Source organism: Lemur catta, chromosome 2 (assembly GCF_020740605.2).
Source record: "Lemur catta isolate mLemCat1 chromosome 2, mLemCat1.pri, whole genome shotgun sequence".
In the NCBI taxonomy this organism is placed as follows: Eukaryota; Metazoa; Chordata; class Mammalia; order Primates; family Lemuridae; genus Lemur; species Lemur catta.
In genome coordinates this window covers 115,900,538-115,922,696 of record NC_059129.1, presented here as the reverse complement: position 1 = coordinate 115,922,696, position 22,159 = coordinate 115,900,538, and the positions used below count along the sequence as shown (strand labels likewise).

Here is a 22,159-nt window from a genome sequence, read left to right as displayed (position 1 = left end):
GATAAACAGCTAACCTTTTATAACTAGCTATCCTTTAAAAGCAAATGTAAGCTGAAGTATCCGAAGAATGGGAAAACAAACATATGTACTCTCTAATAAATTGGAACTGATGGGCATACATGTGCACAGAGAGAAAAGTCATTGGCTATCAAGTGGGGGGAGAGGGGCAAAAACCTACCTAATGGGTACATTGAACACTATTCGGGTGATGGGCACACTTACGGCCCTGACTCAAGCATTACAAAAGCTATCCATGTGACAAAAATATTTATACCCCATTAATGTTTTGAAATAAGTAAACGTTAAGAAAAATGCACAACTCAAAACTTTTATGATCATCCCAGTAATACTTTTAAAAAACCATGTAAGTCAGTTAAGTCCTAATTCTGACCTATCACAAGAGATAAAAGATAAATTTCAACGTAGTGACAGTTTTTATTTGCTATTAAAACATTCAATTCACATTTGAGTATCATAGTAAAAATAACTTGCATTATGCTTTATCAGTATAATCCTACTATTTTGAGTTAGGAAAATATAGCAAGACAAACTCACATTACTTTTTTTTTTTTCAGACAGAGTCTGTTGCCCAGGCTAGAGTGCCATGGCGTCAGCGTAGCTCACAGCAACCTCAAACTCCTGGGTTCAAGCAATCCTACTGCCTCAGCCTCCCGAGTAGCTGGGACTACAGGCATGTGCCACCATGCCTGGCTAATTTTTTCTATATATTTTTAGCTGTCCATATAATTTCTATTTTTAGTAGAGACAGGGTCTCGCTCAGGCTGATCTCGAACTCCTGACCTTGAGTGATCCTCCTGCCTCAGCCTCCCAGAGTGCTAGGATTACGGGCGTGAGCCACCGCGCCTGGCCTCACATTACTTTTTTTCAGAGACAAATTCTAGATTACCATGTCAATTCAATACTTCCTACCTTGCCATAGGTATAAAAACTGTACAATAAAAGTGGATTATATGGTCTACAGCATTTTGTGTAAAATAAGTTTGTGTCTGCTAATACTGTTTATGTCTGCCATTTAATCCAGAGTGTTAGACCACTAATGAAGATTGGTAAGGAAAATATAAAAATGGTATCAGCTATTTGAGAAATTTAAGTACCACAGGCTTTAGGTTTATTTCCGTGCATATTTATTCCATACACACTACCTATAAATTCTGCTTAAATATTCTCTATGAAGAAATCAAACTTTTCTGGGCAGGTGAGTATTTAAGCTGAATATAACCAATTCAAACCACCACTTTTTTAAAGACCCTTGACCACAAATGTCAAAATGTTTCCATCCCCTTCCAACTCAAACAAGAGACAAATTAATTTTGATAAACTCTAGTATTTATTAAATTATAAATTTTGTAATCAAAAAGAAAAATGTGGATAAAGAGAAACCTCAGACTCTAAAGACTAGACAGCAAAGCCTATGGGAACGCCATGAAGTGTGTTACAAAGATTCTGAAACATAAGTTATTAGCTGTTTTCTTTACATTTCCATTTCAATAACTTTACTATAAAATAGTTGTTATTCATCTATTTTAAAATCCCAGATTCACATCTATCCTCACATTAAATTAAGCTTCCTGCTCATGATATCAAACATCTCATAGTCGCCAAATTTTAGTAATGGTTTTATACCAATCCATGCAGAAAAATAAGACACAATGCAAAAGTCAGATGAGGACCATTAATGCACAGATAATACACACACATTGGCCAAAAGAACTAAAGAAATTAACAAAAAAAAAACCTATAAAGTAAAAAGACCTCAAGAAAACTGGGTTATTACTAAATGGCTCTCACTATTAACACACAAATTCCTTACATTAAATAAATTTCTCTCAACAGAGACATGTTAGACATTTTAATTACAGGTCTATCCTTCCCATACCCCTTCCCACCCCAATTCCCAAAATGCACTACTAGGGATGAGTATAATGTTATGTGGGCGGAAATTTACAGATAACCCTTTCAACATTAAGCATGGAGGTGAAGACTTTATTTAAACTTCAGTTACTGTGCACTGTCCATCAGGCCTTCTGGATCTGACACTGACACTCACTGTTCCACCCCCTGCTACTGATCGATCAGTTCCTGATCGATCTGATCGATCAGGTACTGTCTGATTTGCATTAGGAATCAGAAGTCTCTGTTGGGTCAAGGAGTGCTGTGCAACAACCGCAGATACATCCTCACTATCACTACTGGCATCTGATTCGGTTTCTTCAATGGAAGTGTCTGGTGCCAGTACCCTGCCTGAAGATGGTGATTCGTGATCTTCTTCTCCTTCCCCCCTATGACTCCTTTCAGCTATGTTGTCTCCACTGAGTTGTAAATGAGCAAAAGAGTCTTCCAGAGAAGTGCTTGCATCAGGGGATGGGGTTGCAGGGCTTGTTAACTGACCGTCTACTGACGTTAGAGGCCTTACAGAAGAAGACACTAGAGGCTGAACAGAAGCTCCACTCTGTGCTGATATACTGTCCGCTCCATCAGCAGAGCTCTCTCTTGCTAGGTTTACAGTATTAGCATCACAGTCTAGCCTAAGTCCAGCTACTCCCTTCTTTGGTATATCTATTATATCTCGCTTAATCTTCCTGCGACGTCCATGTTCATTTCTCCTATATTGAACCATATTTTCAAGATCGGCAACATACAGAAACCCAGCAATTAACATTTCAGTGTTCTTTTTACCTTTGGAAAAAGCATCTTCCAGCTCTCTACTAGTGCGCTCATCATACTGCCACCACCCATTTCTTCCTTCATAATACCATGCATATTCACCATTTCCTCTACTTGCTGCCTTGAGTTCTTCTGGTGACAGCAAGGTTGGCTTGTCAAGAAAATCCTCAGGAATTTCTTGTCGACAAAGGGCACATCGCTTTCCAAGCCAGGAAGCTCCCTTTACACACAGATAGCAGAAAACATGCTTACAGGGCAGACTGACTGGGTGAACACATGTTTGCAAACAAATGGCACATTCAGGGACGGTTAAAGAAGGTGTAGTATTAGAACAGGACTCATTTGCTTTCCTGTTCGTAGGAAGCATGTTTATTGAGTGATCAATTTCACCACAGCCAGCCATCCTAAGAAAATAAGAAAAAATATATATCATATTAAAATCATGTTTTAATCCTTCTAATATCTTATTAAACAATTCCGAAAACACTTATTAAACACCTATTATATGCTTTAAATGCAAGCCACACCCTAAACCATAGGGAGCCAAAGATCAAAGCAGAGGAAAAAACTTTCTGTGTGTGTGTAGAAATCTTTTTCATCTGTGTTTGTATGTCATCAGTTTTTACTTGCAGGGGACAACGAAGCACACAAATGTTAAGCAGAAAAGCCAAAAACAAAAAAACCAAGGTATAGATTTTAAATAAATATACCATCTCTACTCAGACATAGAATTTGTAAGACAGAACTAAATACAAAGATTTAAAAATGTACAATCCATTCTCGACTGACTTTACAATCAGTCTGGAAAGTAGTTTGGGAAACAAAAAATAGCTAAAAATAATTCAGATTATAATTAAAGAAGGCAACAATTTTTACAGCCTTTTAGGATATTACTATGGTAATTTTAGAAATATTACCATATATTAATATACTTTTGGTATTTGACAAGTAGAACATCTGAAATTAAGACTAAAGCTGAAATCCTAGAAGTTCCCTATCTTTGCTGTATACTAAAAATACTGGTTCAACCAGGCATTTCTGTCATACTTGACCATTTCCATCGTGTAAAAAACTCTCTTCTATGGCTTTTTTGTTACTGTTGCCTTTTTCTATTTTCCTAAACCATATGCTCTTTTCACTATACTCTTTCAACATGATCTCATCTATTCTCATGGCTTCAATATTATCTATATAATAAGTGACATACAAATTAGTATAACTAGCCCAGACCTCTCTTTTCAGTCATGGACCTATTTCTAAATTGCCTATTTTAAATCTTTTCTAGGATGTCTTGAACATAACAAAAACTGAACTCATGATCTGCTTCCTTCTTAGTTGCTCCCTAACCCTCCCACCCACCCACCTCTGACCCTGTGACACCACTATCTAGAAATCCAGACTGGAAATAGCTGTTCTCATACCTCTCCCCATCCAAAACATCAGCTAGTAGTATCAATTTTATCTCCTAAATATCTCCTGAGTCCATCTATCCATCTCTACCCTTCCCTAGCCACTAAGCAAACATTGTTTATTAAATTACTACATATGCCTTTTAAATAGTCAGCCACACCCCTTGCTTAAAAAGTTGATTTTAGGATAAAAACCAAAATCTCTAACAGGATCTATACACCCTGCATGGTCTGGACCCTACTTCCCATGCCAGCCTCATTGCACATCAAACTTCCCCTTGATCAAGCTTCTAGCCACACAGGCTGCCTGCTCCAATAATAGCTTTTCTCTGTATGTTACACTTCCTCCTTGCCTCCTGCCTTCCACATGCCCCCCAATGTGCAAACTACTACCATGACTACATCAAATCACGCTATTAACTTATTATCATGTGCTCCTCATTCCTTATTAGAATTGCAATGTTACACTTATTTATGTGATTATTTTGTTGATGTCAATCTGTTAATGTGCTTTTACAAAGGCAGGGAACAGGTCATTTTTGACTTATCTCTGTATTTTCATAGAGGACCTGGCAGAGAGAGAACGCTCAAGAAAATGAACGTGTTTTCTCAAACAATAACATCAGTACATCATGATATTACATAATACATATTTGAGTTTTATTTTAAATAGTTTGAAGTTAGACCATCTGACTGATAAAAACTTTTTATTAAGCATATACTTGTACATACCTTGGGAATGTAAAAAAATTCTGTCAGTGCACTTATAGATCAGCCTTGTAGAAGCACACTGAAGAATTACATAATGAAAAGCTGCAGTGAGCCAAGGGAAAAAGGATAATTTGCCTTACTGCAGCTGTTACACAGTAAAACTAATGTTGGACAAGAAATCTAAAAACCTGAGTTTCGGGCCCTCTTATTAATTACATGCTCTTATGTACTCCATTAAACCCTTAATCTAAATTTCCTTATCTGCAAATCAGAGTTTACAAAGTTCAGGTAAAAATGGCAAAAAAATGTTTTGTAATTGCTAAAGCTCCATAAATGTTACAATCACATAAGATGAAAGGAGAAAATGGTATGAATATCAAAACTGTCCTGAAGAGGAGGGAGAAAAAAAGACAAGATTTGTCAAATTGGATATATCAAGCTTAAACATTGACATAAAATTTGATTTTGTGATTAAATTCAATAATCCAAGTAGAACAACCAGTAAGCCTTACTGGTTATTATAATATCATAAGTACTAAATAAACGTTCATTCTCTTTACTTAATTTGAAGTCTCTTTCTCCCACCCTACTTTCCCACATAGGATTATTCTCTGGCTCTTGTAAAATGCCTTGGTGTCTAGGCAACCATAACCTTCCCCTCCTCATTCCCTTGGCGTGAAAAATATTTCCTAGTTTTCTTCAATTGTTAAAATTCTACTCATTTTTTAAGGCTAAGCTAAAAGTTCTTCTGTTCACTTCATTCCATCAGATGGAATTAATCACTTCGTCCTCTCAGTTCCAACAGCGTTTTATTGTTACATCAATACAGCATCTGTCTTGCTGTTTGTTAATTACGAATGTGTCTCACTTACTAGCACCTAGACTATCTGACCTATAAGATTTAAAAAAAATGTAGATAAATAAATGGATGGTATTGAATAAAAGATACTATGTATTTGTCCCAATTTTAAAGAAAAATCCTTACTGTTATCTTTTTTTAAATCAAATTCTCAACACTGAAGAAGAATGATACAGTTATACTTTTAATGGGAATATATAATCAGAGTATCATATTGGAAAAGTAGATAGTAAAAGTTTAATGTCTAACTGGGAAAATGTAAAATAGTATCTATCAGGGTGATTCTTTGGTCCAATAATTTAAACACTATAATCACTGAGACTTTATAAGTCAGTATAATATTCACTGCATTTCTCATAAGTGACATCGAATTGCATAGTGTTCAAATTATTTTGGAAAATAGAAATATGATGTTCACTGTGGGAAAATGTTGCATCAATAATAGAATGAAGTTCAATATGGGCAAGTTCAAGGTAGTGTAACTGTTTAAAGCATTATTACACAAAGACTAAATGACAGGAAAGCACAACTAGTAAAACTGAGGATAATATGAATAAAAATATGAATAAAAAGCAATGACATACTAAATTTTTAAAATTCAATTATAGTATAAAGAAAGTCCTTTATTTTAGTGACAGTAAGTTTTTAGTAACTAGTGTTTTTATAACCCAGAAGTCTCTCTTATTTATAAAAGCTGATATACTATCTACCTAGCTTGGTTATTTAAGTAAATTACTATGTAAAGAAAAGGTAGAATCTAGAGGACCTAAAGATTACGCCAGTTTTTTAGCTTTCTATAAGTAAATTCCTCAGTCTTCAGTTTCACTTCTTACAGAGATTTTTCCCTTCAAGAAGACTTTTGGAAATCTACATTAACAAAAATTTAACGTGAATGAAATTGTTAACTCAATAAAGTATCTGTAAGTCAACAGAAAATGTTTATTTTGTATAAATAAAACTAAATATGACAGATACTTGATTTATCATATTTTATACCAGTGCACTTAATTTACTGAAGCTTTGGAAAAACCATAGTGCTACACTTACATTTCTATTACAGATCCCACAGATGCCTGCCACAAAAATAAAGCATCTTCTTCACCAGCAGACAGCCAGCTTGCAGTATTTTCTCTTCCACTGCTGGTTCATTCTTACTGCTGCAAAAGAAAAAAATTCCAACATCAACTTCTCTACAAAGTAAGATAAACTGAATTAGTCAATTATGTTCAATCCTTTAACAAAATTCAGTGGCGAATTTTATCTTAGAAGTGACAACAAAATCAAGACAAAGGTGTCTGCTTTCACCACTACTGTAAGTTCTAACAGAGCGATTAGACTGGAAAAAGAAATAAAAGGTTTACAAATCGGTAAGGAAGAAGTAAAACTATCTGTCTCTATACAAAAAAATCTCAAAAAAGCTATTAATAATAAATTCAGCAGAGTTGCAGGTTATAAATTCAACACACAAAAAAAATCAGTTGTGTTTTGATACACTAAGAGTTAACAATCCAAAAAGGAAATCAAGAAAACGATTCCATTTATAATCATATGTAAAGGAATAAAAGAGCTGGGAATCAACTTAACCAAGGAGGTGAAAGACTTGTATGCTGAAAACTATAAAACATTACTGAAAGAAACTAAAGCAGAGCTAAGTAAACAGAAAGACAACTGGTGTTCATGGATTGGAAGACTTAACATGTTAAGATGACAATAATACCCAAAGTGATCTACAGATTCAATATAATTCCTATCAAAATTCCAACAACCTTTTTTACAGAAATAGAAACACCAATCCTCAAATTCTTATGGAATTGCAAAGGGCCAAATAACTCAAACAATATTGAAAAAGAAGAAAAAAGTTGAAGAACTCACACTTCCCAATGTCAAAACTTACTAAAAAGCTATAGTAATCAAGACAGTGTAGTAATGGCATTATGACAGACAAATACGCCAATGGTATAAAGTTGAGACTCCAGAAATAAACCCATATATCTACAGCCAACTGAGTTTTAAAAAGGGTGTCAAGTCCATTAAATGCGGAAACATCAGTCTCCAACAAATGCTAAAACAGTTGGATTTCCACATGTAAAAGAACAAAGTCAGACCTCTACCTTACACCATATATAAAAAACGTTAACTCAAAATAGATCATCAATGACCTAAATGTAAGAAGTAAAACCATAAAACTTTCAGAAGAAAACACAGGGGCAAATCTTCATGACCTTGGATTTGGCAATGGGTTCCTAGATATGACATCAAAAGCACAAGAAACAAAACAAATGGAAACTGGACTTTATCAAAATTAAAAACTTTTGTGCAACAAAAGCAATTTTCCAGAAAGTAAAAAGAAAACCTACAGAATGGGAAAAAATGTGTGCAAATCATGTATCTGGTAAGGGTTTAATATCCAGTACATATAAAGAACTCGTACAACTCAACAAGAAAAAGACAACCCAATTAAAAAGTGAGCAAAGAACCCGAATAAACATTTCTCCAAAGAAGATATATAAATGGCCAATACGCACACAAAAAGATGCTGTGCTAAAGATATATCTATTAGGAGGGCTATAATTTTTTTTAAAAAGAGAAAAAGTGTTAGAAGGATGCAGAGAAATTGGGCCCTCAAACACTGCTGGTGAGGATGTAAAATAGTGTAGTTGCTGTGGTTAACAATTTGGTGGTTCCCCCAAAAGTTAAACATATAATTACCATATAACCCAGCAGTTCCATTCCTAGGTATATACTAATAGAATTGAAAACAGGGACTCAACAGATACTCAAACACCAATGTTCACTGCTGAAATATTAGTCAAAAGGTGGACACAAGTCAACAGATGGATAAACAAAATGTATATAAATACAACATCATGTTATTCAGAAATAACAAGGAATGAATTCTGGTATGTGCTACAACATGGATGAACCATGAAAACAGTACACTAAGTGAAAGAAGCCAGACATAAAGAGACAAAGAGACAAGTGCTGTATGATTCTACTTAGATGAAATACCAAGAAAAGGTGAATTCACAGAAACATAAAGTATGAGAGGTTATCAGGGGCTGGGAAAAGAAAATGGGGTGTTATTGCCTAATGGGTACAGAGTTTCTAATGATGAAAAAGTTGTGGAAATATTAGGTTATTAAGTATGAAATGTCCAATTTCCTTAAGTACTACGTTTGACAATTGATATCTCTGACATTTCTTGTTGTATTTTTACCATGAAGGTACATCCTCATTCTTTCAAACACGTGGTTTGCCTTGTGATCATCTTTCAAATTTTTTTTAGAGTAATTTTTGTGAAAATCACAGATAAGTCAAAAATTCATGTTATTTTCAAACATGAGTTCTGTCATGGAACCAATGCTGTGCAGACAGATCAAAATATCAACAAACTGTTTGGAAAGCATGTGGCTAATGAACACACACTACACAGATGGTTTGAGAAGTTCCATTGTGGTGATTTGAATCTTGAAAATGAGCCACTTGTGCGACCTGAGACCAGGTGGATGACGAGCTGAAAGCTGTAGTGGAAGCAAATCCACCTCAACCTACATATGAATTAGCAGCAAGGTCTGGTGTTACTATTCCAACAATATTGGACCATTGGAAACAAATGGGCAAGGTAAAGAAGCTGGATAGATGGGTACTGCATGAATTAAATGAGCATCAGAAGAGAAATTGTCTCAAAGCTTGCCTTTCTTTGCTGTCACAACATAAAGGTGAACCATCCCTAAACCATATTATTACGTGTGATGAGAAATGGATTCTTTTTGACAATCGCAAGCTTTCGGCACAATGGTCGGATAAAGATGAAGTGCCAAAACACAGTCCAAAACTGAACAGTCATCAAAAAAAGCTAATGGTGTCTGTTTAGCGGTCCAGTGCTGATATTCTCCACTACAGCTTCATGAAACCGGGTCAATCAATTACAGCACGTCTACCTCAACCAATCAGATGAAATGATGAGGATGCTTGTGATTAAGCAGCCACGACTGGTCAACATAAACACGCAAATCCTCTTGCAAGACAATGCTCAAGCACATTTCACACAAGCAACACTGCTCAAACTACAGAGGCTGGACTTGGAAACTCTCTGTCATCCAGCATGTTCACCAGACCTTGCACCAATGACTACCACTTCTTCCAGGTGTTGGACCCCTTCTTGTAAGGAAAAATATTCAGTTCTCAACAAGCTATGGAAAACGCCTTTCACAATTTCATCATCACTTGCTCTCCAGGCTTCTTGCTGCTGACATACACAAGCTACCATTAAGATGGCAAAATTGTGTCAATAGTTTAAGTACATACTTTGATTAACTGTACTGCTTCTTGTTTTGAGTATAATAAATTTTGATTCAAAAGTGGACACTTCCTATTTAATAACCTATGGTGGTGATGGTTGTACAACATTGTAAATAAAATTAATCACAATGTATAGTACACTTAAAAATGATTAAAATGGTAAATTTTATGTTACTTATATTTTATCAAGCACCATCCAAAATACCATTTCAGTCATTAATCTTCTTTCTTCTCATTTAGTATTTCCTCCTCCTACTTTGCCATGCCCACTCCAGGAGGCACCCCATATTACACAGAACTTACTTGGAATCAAGCATACATGATAACTAAAGAGATGACAGACCTCACAGTAAAGACAAGATAGGAGAGACTTGAATCTTCTTTCAGTTCCATGTGCCTCTGACAGTGTAGGCATCTTTCTCCCTAAGGTATCTAAGAGTCTAGTGTTTAAAGATAAATATTTTTAATGACATACGTGGCCTCTAAATACAAGCTGACTTATCCCACCAAATGTTTAACAGAATAATAATCTGTTTCAAAACCAGAGAACTTTCAACAATAACTGACTAAAGAAGGATTCTAAGTAACCTGGCTTTTTAAGAGCTCTGACTTCAGATGACATGGACTCCTCTTCTGACTTTCCTCCCAACCTTTTCATTTTATCCTCTAGGTTCCTACTACTTTAATGGTGTCACAGAAGACTTCATTCATTTCCTTCCTGCAGCCTACTCAACACAGAAACCACACACCCATACACTTCCTATCTGCAAGACAGAGGGGACATTCTACTGTTCTAATATCATTACTTATTCTTTGTAATCTCTACTATTGGCCACAACATACTCCACAATCCCCTACAGCTCTTCTCACTCAACCTTTATATTGCCTTCATCTTTTCACTACTGTTCATTCTCTTCACCCTAACTCCTGACATCACTATGAGCGTATTTAAATATCCTTGAGAGTGAACCATCTAACATCTATCTCAGAGGTTCCCAAACTTGCCCCAATGTCTGTTCATCAGAATCCCTGAAGCTGCTTGTTAAAAATACACATTCTCAGGTTCTCACCCCTAGAGATTCTAGGCCACAGTAGAATTAAGCCCAGGAATCTCACCCCAGGTGATACTGATGCAGTAATCCATCACATACAATCTGAGAAACACTGTCCTCAATTTTCAATTCCTAAAATCCTAAATTCAATGAAGTTCATCTCTCCAGGAACAAAATATCATGGCCACATTTAGAACTGTCACCTAAAACTGCTGCTTCCATGAAATCTAAATCTCACTCTCAGATCACAAGCTCTGGTCCTTCTAGCTCACTCCCTCATTCCCACACCTGCTCTTTAATTTCATGGGGACCTCCAGTCTCTTAACCATTTCCTTTTCTTTTTATCCAGTGCCTGATCTCATTTCCCTTCCTGACCAATCGAGAAGCTAATCACTTTAACTTCTTTCTTAACAGAACCCTTGGCTGCCTTGTATCTTTGTCTCTCATCTAAACACACACTCTACAAAACCCCATTTGGGCATGATTCTTGCAGTAAGTATGACATCTCAGCTTCAAGGCTTGAACAACTTAGTGTTAATGGAGAAAAAGAGAAAATCTTTTCTCACTGCCCACCCTCCTCCCCATACCCCACCAAAAAACCACACCAAATTCTGTCAACTTGTATCCCTAATTCCTTTGGGATATCCTGTACTCTCTACCCATTAATGGTGCCCTAGTTTAGACCAATATCATCTCTCACCTGCACTACTATTGAGCCTAACTGACTATCTTGCTTTAGTATCACCCTCAAATCCATTCACTAAGCTTGAGTGATATGTTTAAAGGCAAAATGGACCATGTTCTTTCCATCTCTAAAGCCCAATATTGGCTCCCCAGCCTATACAATAAAGACCAGGCACCTCAAGACAACATTCAAAACCCATAAAAATCTGAACTGTAAATAACTCTCTAGGCTTATTTATCCCTGACAACTACCCTTACAGATTAATACTCCAGTTATATGAAATTACTCATAGTCCTCCAAACCTCCCTTTGTATCCTGTCTGGTATAGCCTATTCTCTTTTACAGATTATGAATGTCTATTTGTTCTTCAATGTATCACACAGGAATGGTCATCCCTACCATTTTCTCTGAGTAACTCCAAAAGTTAATTGTTTCTTTCTCTATATTTTGTACTTTTTTCTATTACTAAACTTATCACATGCACTGACATCATTTGTTTGTGAAGTCTGACTCTTCTATTAAACATGAGCCCTCTGAAGATAGGAACCCTTTTTACATCTCCAAATGGCTAGTAAAGTGCCAATTAATTTCTGTTGATTTGAACTGGTGTTTGTTGGATAACTGAAAAATTAACTTTCCAAAGTAACCATTGAGAGAAACAGAATATCAAAGGCTTAAATTTATTTACTCATATAACACAACATTTGAGTTTTAATCATAAACAAGGCATCCAGCTGGAAGCTACAAGCTATATAATGATATTTAAATTCTAATCCTTTTTTAAAAATTTAAAATCTAAAGGAGTTCTTATATTTACAAATTTAAGATTCAAGCCATCTTTGTATCTTTTGGTAAGCACATCATTTACCCAACTATTGTTCAGTGGCAACAAATTTTCCAGAATGCAGATAAAAATCCAAGCATAAACCAAAATGCGTTTCTAGACAGCCAGAGCAGATTTACAAAGCTCTTTCCACAATAAAAGTTAAGATTCTTCACTAGGATGACCATGTAAGACAGCCCAGAATCTGTCCAGTCTGCCCCTTTGTTTCTTAACATGTTCCAGTTTGGAAAATATAGAGACGCTCTACCCTTTTATTATCACAAAGGTTTCTGGACCACCATTCCAGTCAATTTACTCTTACTTTACCCACAATTCTAAGATGGGGTTTTTAGGTCCACAAACTCCTGCTAGATGTTGCTACTGGTCACTAGCTTATAAGAATTTTATTCACTAGCTTACAAGTATTTTAAGACATATCAATCCATCATTTTAATCTCTTACTCCCAGGACATATTTGATTTAATGTTAAAACCTCTAATCAGAAAGATTTAATTACATTTCTTCTAAAATCTTGGTTGATCAGCTTATACTTTATTTAGTAATTCAGATGTATAGAAGGTGCTGTTTTATATGAAACACACGGAAATACTTGTTCTTATTTCTAATCCTCCTCCTCTGTTACATTTATTTACATATTCTCTCTTTAACATACCTCATCTCTTCCCCTCTATTCCCTTACTTTATTCAGGTCTTATCCATAAATATTTTATCTCTGAAACAAAAGTTGATGCTTTAGGAATCTAAGTTAGCTGAAGCAAAGTAGCTTCAAAATAATGCACAAAAACCCTCTTTTAAAAAAAACCCTATTTGGGCACCCAAATAAGTTGTGAACTGCTATTTCGCACAGTCAAAGCTACAGCCACAAATATTGAAGTAAAAGTTTCGTTACATATATGCTAGGAGAAAAAAGTGGCAAAAAAAAAATTCTAGTTAATCCAAGGGGATGCAGTTTTCTCATTTTGCTTCCCTTACTTGAAGACTAATAACTGAATTCAAGTAATTTATCAATAAAATAGCATAATACCTTGAAAAATCCCTTAACAGATTAAAAAAAAAAGCACACATAAACCATGGAACAGGGACCTATTTAGTCAGTAGTACTCAAATAACAGCCAAGCATCCATGAACAAAGATACTTTTCTTCAACATGAACATTTATACAAAGAGCACCCTCACCCTCATCACACCCCTCTCGTCTAGCTATGTTTAGCAGTAAACAAAGGTTGTATCAATGACCATATTCACATTCCAGTATGACCTTTCCTTATATTAATTAATGCCATTTTTAAAAAATAACAAAACAATATTTATTTTAGCCTGATATTTCTTCAATTTTTCTGGTCTAAGGTAATTTCTAGGACTTTCTTAGGAATGCCTTCCTCTAATTTTCAAAATTTTCATGATTTCATTTCTTCTTCCAAAGATCTTTAACAATAAAATAATCTCGTACAGCTGATCCTTGAACATAGCTTGGAACTGTGCAGGTCTATCCTACATATGTAAACTTTTTTCAATAAGTATATTGAAAATTTTTTTGGAGATTTGAAAAACTCACAAACTGTGTAGCCTAGAATTATCCAAAAAATAAATAAATAAGAAAAAGTTAAGCCATGAACGCATAAAATATATGAAGACATTGGTCTATTACTGCCATAAAATATACCAAGCTATAAAAAGTTAAAATTTATGCAAACACAGGCTGCATAGGGTCCCATTAGCAGTTGAGAGAAATGTAAACAAATGTAAAGATGCAGTATTAAATCATAACTGCATAAAATTAACTATAGTACATCCTGTACTACTGTAATTTCATAGCCATGTCCTGTTGCTACTGCGGTGAGCTAAAGTGAGTTTCTGCTTAAAATGCCATGTGACACTAATCATCTCTCCAGTAAATTATGTATCCCAGTAAAAAGTGATCTCTCAAGGTTCTTCAGTATTTTTTCATCATGTTTAGTGTAAACCTTGGATAACACCATGGGACCTATATGAAGTGCCACTAGTGATGCTGGAAGTGCTCCCCAAAAGCAGAGAAAAGTTATGACATTTCAAGAAAAAGTTGAATTGCTTGATATGTACCATACACTGAGGTCTACAGCTGCAGTTACCTACCATTTCAGATGATTCATCTTATAAACAAATGATGTAAATTTACGGGACTGATAAATACAGTACTGTGGGACTGATAAATACAGTACTGTAAATGTATTTTTTCTTATGATTTTCTTAATATTTTATCTAGCTTACTTTATTTTAAGCACATAACACATATAACATACCTAATCTGGGTTAATTGACTATATATTGGTAAGACTTCTGGTCAAGAGTAGGCTATCAGTAGTTAAGCTCCAAGGGAGTCAAAATTTATACTCTGGCAGGGCTCATGCCTGTAATCCCATCACCTTGGGAGGCCCAGGCCAGAGGATCACCTGAGGCCAAAAGTTCAAGACCAGCCTGGGCAACATAGTGGACCATCTCTACAAAAAACAAGAAAAATTAGCCAGGCATGGTGGTGTTGGCCTATAGTCCCATATACTCAGCTCCTCAGGAGACTAAGGTGGGAGGATTAGGTGGGAGAAACCTCCCACCTTAGATCAGACTGAACTCCAGGAGTTTAAGATTACGGTGAGCTATGATTGAGCCACTGCATTCCAGCCTGGGTGATGACAGGGTGAGATCCTTTCTCTAAGTAAAAGACAAACAAACAAATAACATTTACACTCGGATTTTCTACTGTGCAGGGGGTTGGCACCCCTAACTCCATGCATTGTTCAAGGGTCCACTGTACTATCCTATTATCTTAGAACATTCTTAAAATTATTTCACTTTTAATTATGTATTATCTCAAAAATACATTTGTAAAAAAAACATAATTTGGCTCTTCTAGATCAAGATTTAGCAATACCACCCTACCAAAAAAGTAACTCCAGCTAAAAGCAGACAAAAAACTTTAAAGGTGTAAACAGGAATACTGCAGTATCCCTAGGAGGGCACAACTCATACAGTTTTAGTAAATCTTACAAGCTATGGTGACTTTTTCAATTTCTATATTCCATGGATAATTTTCAAAGCAGAGACTAAATAGATAATAAAGGTTGGGGAAGGAAAATGGACTAGAACTTAGATAGGAATCTAGGTCCTACCTATGCAAATTGTGGTCCCTAACCAGCAGTATCAGCATTACCTGGGAGTTCCTCACAAATGAAAATCTGAAGCTCTACCCTAGATCTACAGAATCAGATCTCCAAGTGATTCATTTGTATATTAAAGTTAGTGAAGCACTATCAAACCCCTTATATCACTGAATCCTCAAAACAACGCTGTGAAATTTCCCAGTTTACAAATGAGAAAACTCAAGCTCAGAAAGTTAAATAACTTACCAAAGTCACAAAGGTATGAACATTGGAAAATGGGATTCAAACTCAAGTATATCTTTAAAAAATCCTTTCTACAATGTATTATCTCTGAGGCAAAAGGTCTAGAAAAGCATTATCTAACAGAAATATGATTGAAGCCACATATTTCAAATTTTCTATTAACCACATTCAGAATAATAAAGGTAAAATTAATTTCAATAATATATTTTGTTTAACCCAATGTATCTATAATATTACCACTTCAATGTGTATTCAACATAAATAATGTGAAATTTTACATTATTGTGTGTATACTGTTTGAAATTCAGTGTGTATTTTACTCTTATACCACAATTCAATTGAAACTGGCAACATATCAAGTGCTCAATAGCTCCATGTGACTAGTGGCCACTCCACTGAACAACGCAGGTCTAGAATGTCTTGCATATTCATCTTTTTTTTAACACAAAACTGATAAGTTATTGTTGAATAGGGAAAATCAACACCATGTCAATATACCCAGACCTTTACTCAATATATATAAAAAAGAAAATTGCATATTCTATTGTAATAAAAAATTACAGGTTTAGATGTGCCCAGTTTTGTCAAGCTGACCCATCAACCATAACGTCTGAGAATTACACAGGTGATCCTTGGACAAAGTTGGGAGGTTAGCAGTGCCCATTTCCTGCACAGTTGAAAATTCATGTATAACATCTGACTACCCCAAAACTTTATTACTGATAGCCTACTGTTGACTGGAAGCCTTACTGATAGATATATAACATAAACAGTTGATTAACATACATTTTGTATGTTACACATATTATACACTATACTCTTACAATAAAGTAAGCTAGAAAAAAGAAAATGTTATTATGAAAAACATAAGGAAGAGAAGATATATTTACTGTTCATTAAGTGGAAATGATCATCATAAATGTCTTCATCCTCATGGTCTTCACGTTGAGAAGGCTGAGGAGGAGGAAGAAGAGGAGGGGCTGGTCTTGTCTCAGGGGTGGCATGTGCAGAAAAAAAATCCTTGTATAATGGACCCACACAGTTCAAACCTGAGCTGTTGAAGTGTCAACTATTATGTCAATTGGGCACAAAATAGAGCACACATGTAATACTCGGAACAGTAATGTGAAGACCTAAGAAAACGTCTATATGACTTGAAACCAAAGGTTTCCAAAAAGTGAGGCGAGAAGGGATGCTTTTATTTTAACCAAAAGGAAAATTTAACATAAAGCAGTGTAATTTTAAGTACAGGCCAGAATAAATTTGGCAAACATAAATAATTCAAACATACATAATCCCTGCTACAATAAATGACTTCTAGATTATACACTAAACTCAGTATGATATTCTATCAATAAGATAACATAAAAAGAGAATAGATTTGAAACTAAATAAGATACTTTGCTCCTTAACAATTCTGGAGATTAAAAAAAAATGACAAGTGAAATGTAAAAATATATGAAGGAGTTTAGAGATTATCAGTGAATGTAAGGCTTTACTCACTCAACCAAGTAAGTACAAAATAAATCTAACTAAAAGTGAAGTAATATTGTACTATTTATAATTTGTGACCACTCAACAAATTCATGCTTCCACTTTTCAAGTCAGTCACAAGCTCAAAAGAGTCAACTTTTTTTCAGATTCAAATAAATGGTTATCTTTAATCAAAGAAAAAGATGTGTATGTAACATCAATATAAAATACATATACATAAAAATCAAAACATAAATGTCCAATTGTAAATATTTGAAGATTTCCTGTTTTTTTCCCAATTAACAGCTGTTTAATAGTTTTTACCCTTTATTAAAAATACACAAAACAGAAAATGTTCTATATAAAAGCTCTCTCTCAGTGACAGAAAAAAAATACTTCAAACATTCCAACTTTTGGTGTACAACTTAAAACAACAAAAAAAAGATAAAGACCAGAAAAGGAGTAGAGAGAACAGGTGTGATTTAGCATTTATCAGATACATCTTAATATTTCTTAAGAAAGAGTCCCAAATTGATAGATGTAACTTTTTGTCCTAATGTTTCCATTTTTAGCCCTCATCATCCCCTGTTAAAAATCAGCTTACAAAAAGCACAGGTTATACTTGGAAACAAGTCTCAGTCAAAATTCATTTCAACTAAATGAGGTTCAATATTCTACTATATTTTAAAGAATTACTTCCCTTATTCCATATCGCTTCCCTTAAAAAACAATTACTGTACAGCAATTTACTTACTGCCCTTACAATCTTCATACTTAAGCATTAAACCTTTAAATGTCCTCTAAAAAATTTTTCAAAATGTAGGCTTTGCATTTTATTTAAATAAACCCCATGAGTTTTAAATATGAACTAATACTGTCTTTTAATGATACCAAACTTAGAAGTTTCATGGGCAACAACCATTTCATAAACAAGAGTCTCTCTTGCTAATTATCTGTGTGACCTTAGTCAAGTCATAACTCCCACGTCTTTGTCATCTCACCTTACTCTATAATTCTGTAATTCTAAGCTCTAAATGCTTTAATTAACATTAATTTAACAACATTTTCGGTTTTAATTAACCCAAAAGGTAATAGGCCATGAAAATTAAAGAGTCCATAAGTAAGGTGGCTGTAGCCAAGTGTTAATAAACTGGTTTCCATACCAACAAAGATTGTTCCTAATCCAGCCTGTTTTTTCATAAATTTAGATTCCTCAGGCACAGGCAATCAGGCAAGAGAATGGAAAAAGCTTAGCACCTTCTAATACTAAGACTGGAGAAAAATAAGCATTAAAATTCCTAACTTACAGTGTTGTCAGGCACTTCATACTACTAGCTAGCTAATACATAAAATAATATTCTTTAAACAGAGCAATGTGAAAAGAAAAGATTAATACTTTTTTTTCCTTCTAAGTCAAGATATCATTTTTGGATCCTTACGAAAAAAAAAAGTCTGCTCCTTTCTTCTGACAATTCAAGTAGGTGGAACAAAACACTGTACCAGTTGACATGTCTCCTAAAAAAAAGTTATTTCTTTTTTTCTTCTCCGTGCTAATGACAGGCTATTTGGAGAAAGTTTTCCTGATGACTATAATTCCACCCAGTTCTGAACAACTAGCTACTAACAAAAACCTTCAAATGTATTTTCATTCTGCCCACAACCTACGTTCGCCCATTTGAGACATAAATTCTCAATCAAAAGCTGGGCTTAACAACGTCCTCCACTTTAAGATATACAAGGCCAAAACAAACACATCCAAAATTCTATTTTTAGAGTGGCATTCACTCATCTGGCTTTCACTTTAAAATGAGATTTCCTTGACCTATTTTCATGTGTTTTTAGAGCACCCAGACACTCAACACACAAAATATTTGCTAGTCAAAAAAACAGCAAAGCCAACATCACAAGCCTGTTATTTGTGTGGATCATGTTATTCATGTGTCCTTATATGCCACGTCTTTTCAAAGTCTAAACATAGATCCATTTACCAAAATGTCCTAGGTCTTCCAAATTCTGTGATTATATACCGCTTTCAATGCCAACGTTATAAGTTCACATCCCATTTGAAAAGTATAAATGGGGGGCGGACGATAAGCCCAGTACCTGAAATACAAAGAACAAAGCGTTTTCTATCATCTCTTGGCTTTCTTCTCATCTCAGTTCTAGTTTCAGTATTACAAAAATATTTAAAAAAACAAAATGTTCAAAACTTGAGAAATAAATGCTCACTAAAATGGCACTTAAATCAAAACATACACCAAAATGAATCACAAGAAAAAAAATCCAGTTGCCAGAACGTGTGTGCAAACTTACAGTCCTGCAGATTTTACCTATGGAGAGAACGATTCCATCGCCACGCTCTCAAACAGTTTTACAGCTTTTCCCTAGGAGCCTTCAGAAAATAAACAGCGGCAACAATGGAAGACCCGCACTCCTTCCGACGGGATGGAGGGTAAGAAGAGAACTCCGCACCCAGCAGCCAGAACAAAGCAACAGCCTGGGCTTTTAGGGCGCACAGAGGTTGGGGAGGCTCAACGGATGTTCCAAGAGAGCTAACTGTTCCGCCGCTTCAACAGCCGTCAAAACAAGCAGGAATATGCAGCACTGGGTTTCACCCAGACAAGGTGAAGGGCTTGCTCTACTTGGTAGGAGGCAAGACCCTGACACAGACCAGAAGGAAAGAGAGAAGAGAAAGAAGCAACCAAAGACACTCCGGCAAACGACAAGATGCAAACTGTACGTCTTAGGTTCGATCTGACCCAAGGCCCAAAGTGTTTGACTCTAACGGAAAACAGGGAGCAGGTTACTCCCCAAGTCACCGCCACCCCTAAACCTGGAGGCCAGAAGGTCCCCGGGCACAGGCCTGACACGACCGCCGAGGGGAAGGAGAGGAACCCGCCTGCAGCCAAAGGCGGCGACGCGGCCCCGGCGGAAGAGGCTGCGCAGTAATGGCCGCTGCTCCGCCTCTCGCACCCCAACCGAGCCCAGCTCCGGCCAGCGCCCAGGGCAGGGCTGCGGCACCCGCGGGAAACGCAGAGGTCGTCACAGTCTTCTTGCCTGCGACAGCAGCCCAGGCGGGGGTGGCGGAAAGGGCCGAGCTGTCCCATCCCGCCTCCGCGCGGACAACCGGAGCCGCGCCAGCCCAAGGGCGTCCAGCTACGTACCGGCCCCTGACCCCGCCGCCGCCCCTTTCAGGCCCCGAGCGCAGGGCCGACCCGGAACGCGTCGCGGCTGGAGGTGACACGGCCATCTGGGCCTCCTCTCCCCGAGTTAGGATACCGGAGTGGCCGGCTTTCACCCTGCCCCCCGCGAGGGCTTCGCCCCGACTCCCACCTCTCCGGCCACAGCCGCGGCCACCTCGCTGTCTTTTTCTCTTCGGCCTCGGAGCCCGCAGCGGCCGGGAACGCGCGCGGCCGTCACGTGATCGCCCGGCGCGTCTCGGGGGCGGGGCCGCGCGGGGCGGAAGCGGCTCCGCGCACGCGCGAGCGGGCTCCGGCGGCTCCGGCGGCTCCGGCGGCTCCGCGCCGCATTTCTTTCTTTTCGCTCTGCCCTTGAGTCGCGGCGCTGCGTGCCTGCGATTTGCCGGGGACCAGCGATTTCGCTGCCTGGGTCCTTTTAACTGCTTTGTATTTTATTGTATTTACATTAGGCGCTAGAGGCGCTGATGCAAGTCCGCCAGAAAGAGATTTGGAGTGGAGAAAGAAGCGTGTAGGACCATTAGGTAGTAATGCTCAAAAATCCAGCTCTGAAACCGAAAAGAAGCGCTTGGGTGCCTAGCTGAGTTTCAGTTTGAAGATCCCCTTAGCAAAAGTACTGTGTGTTCTCTTTTATGAAAAAAGGGGGGCAAGGGAGGAAGAGTACACTGGGACGTTCCAATTTATTCACCTTCTGAATGGCTGAAAAATTTAATGGAAAAGAAATGGATATTATTTTCCTTTTGAACGGAATAGTGCATGAGAAGCTAGCGGAAGAAATCGGCATAAGAATCTAAAATTAAACAAAGGGATTAATTGCAAGCGTGTGTTTTTAAACATCAAAACTCTAGCATTCTTCAATTTCATTTTAGCATGTGCATTGCCTTTTTCAGAACTAAGTGTTCTTAATTTATAGTAAAATGAAGAGGGTGAAAGAGCATGCCTTTTATCTTGGAAAGAGTATGTATTTCAACACTATGACAGTATTCTGATTTGCAATGGTGTTGCATTTTGAGATTTCATTGACTATTTCATTCGAGATTGGAAGTTTTCAGTGTCCTTGTATGTGTAGAAATGTGTACGTTTTGTAGTATTCCCTGAATTCAATGTATTTCGGGTTCTTATTCATATATATCAATACATAAACCAATCTCTAGAAAGGTGCTATCTAGTTCAGTGATGTTGACTCATGTAAGCAATACGATTTTTCGTATAACTTCTATAAATGTAAACATGCTTTGCTTTAACCTTAGTTCCCTACTTTTATTAGCAACCCGGTTTTACCCTTCTACCCAACCCATGAACAGATAATAGCAAAAATCCGATGCGTAAAAATTCCAGCTTGAAGAGATAATACTAATATTAACTAACAATGTGTCAGGCATTGTTCTCAGTGTTTTACACATATATATTAATTTAATCCTCATAATCTATGAGGTAGGCACTATTGTTATTCCCATTTTATAGAAACAGACACACAGCTGTGATTTGAATCCAAGCAGAGACTATAAGAGATCACCTAGTCCAATTCTTCATTTTCCTAATTTTCATCAATTAGAAAATAGATA

At 36.6% G+C, this 22,159-nt stretch overlaps 1 protein-coding gene across 5 annotated transcripts; it reads right to left on the bottom strand.

Annotated features, from left to right (window-relative positions):
• Window positions 1-1,329: 1,329 nt before the first annotated feature.
• Window positions 1,330-20,899, bottom strand: RNF146 (ring finger protein 146). 5 transcript variants are annotated; one of them, XM_045544318.1, is made up of 4 exons: window positions 20,731-20,818; window positions 19,386-19,500; window positions 6,712-6,821; window positions 1,330-3,089 (listed from the first exon to the last, which is right to left on the bottom strand). In XM_045544318.1, coding segments are annotated over exons 3-4 (1,083 nt in total). In that variant the 5' UTR covers window positions 6,714-6,821; window positions 19,386-19,500; window positions 20,731-20,818; the 3' UTR covers window positions 1,330-2,008. The 5 variants fall into 5 exon arrangements, with proteins under 5 accessions (XP_045400274.1, XP_045400276.1, XP_045400275.1 ...); XM_045544320.1 differs by lacking the exon at window positions 20,731-20,818 and adding an exon at window positions 19,728-19,814; XM_045544319.1 differs by lacking the exon at window positions 19,386-19,500 and having other exon boundaries at window positions 20,562-20,899.
• Between the last annotated feature and the right edge of the window lie 1,260 nt (window positions 20,900-22,159).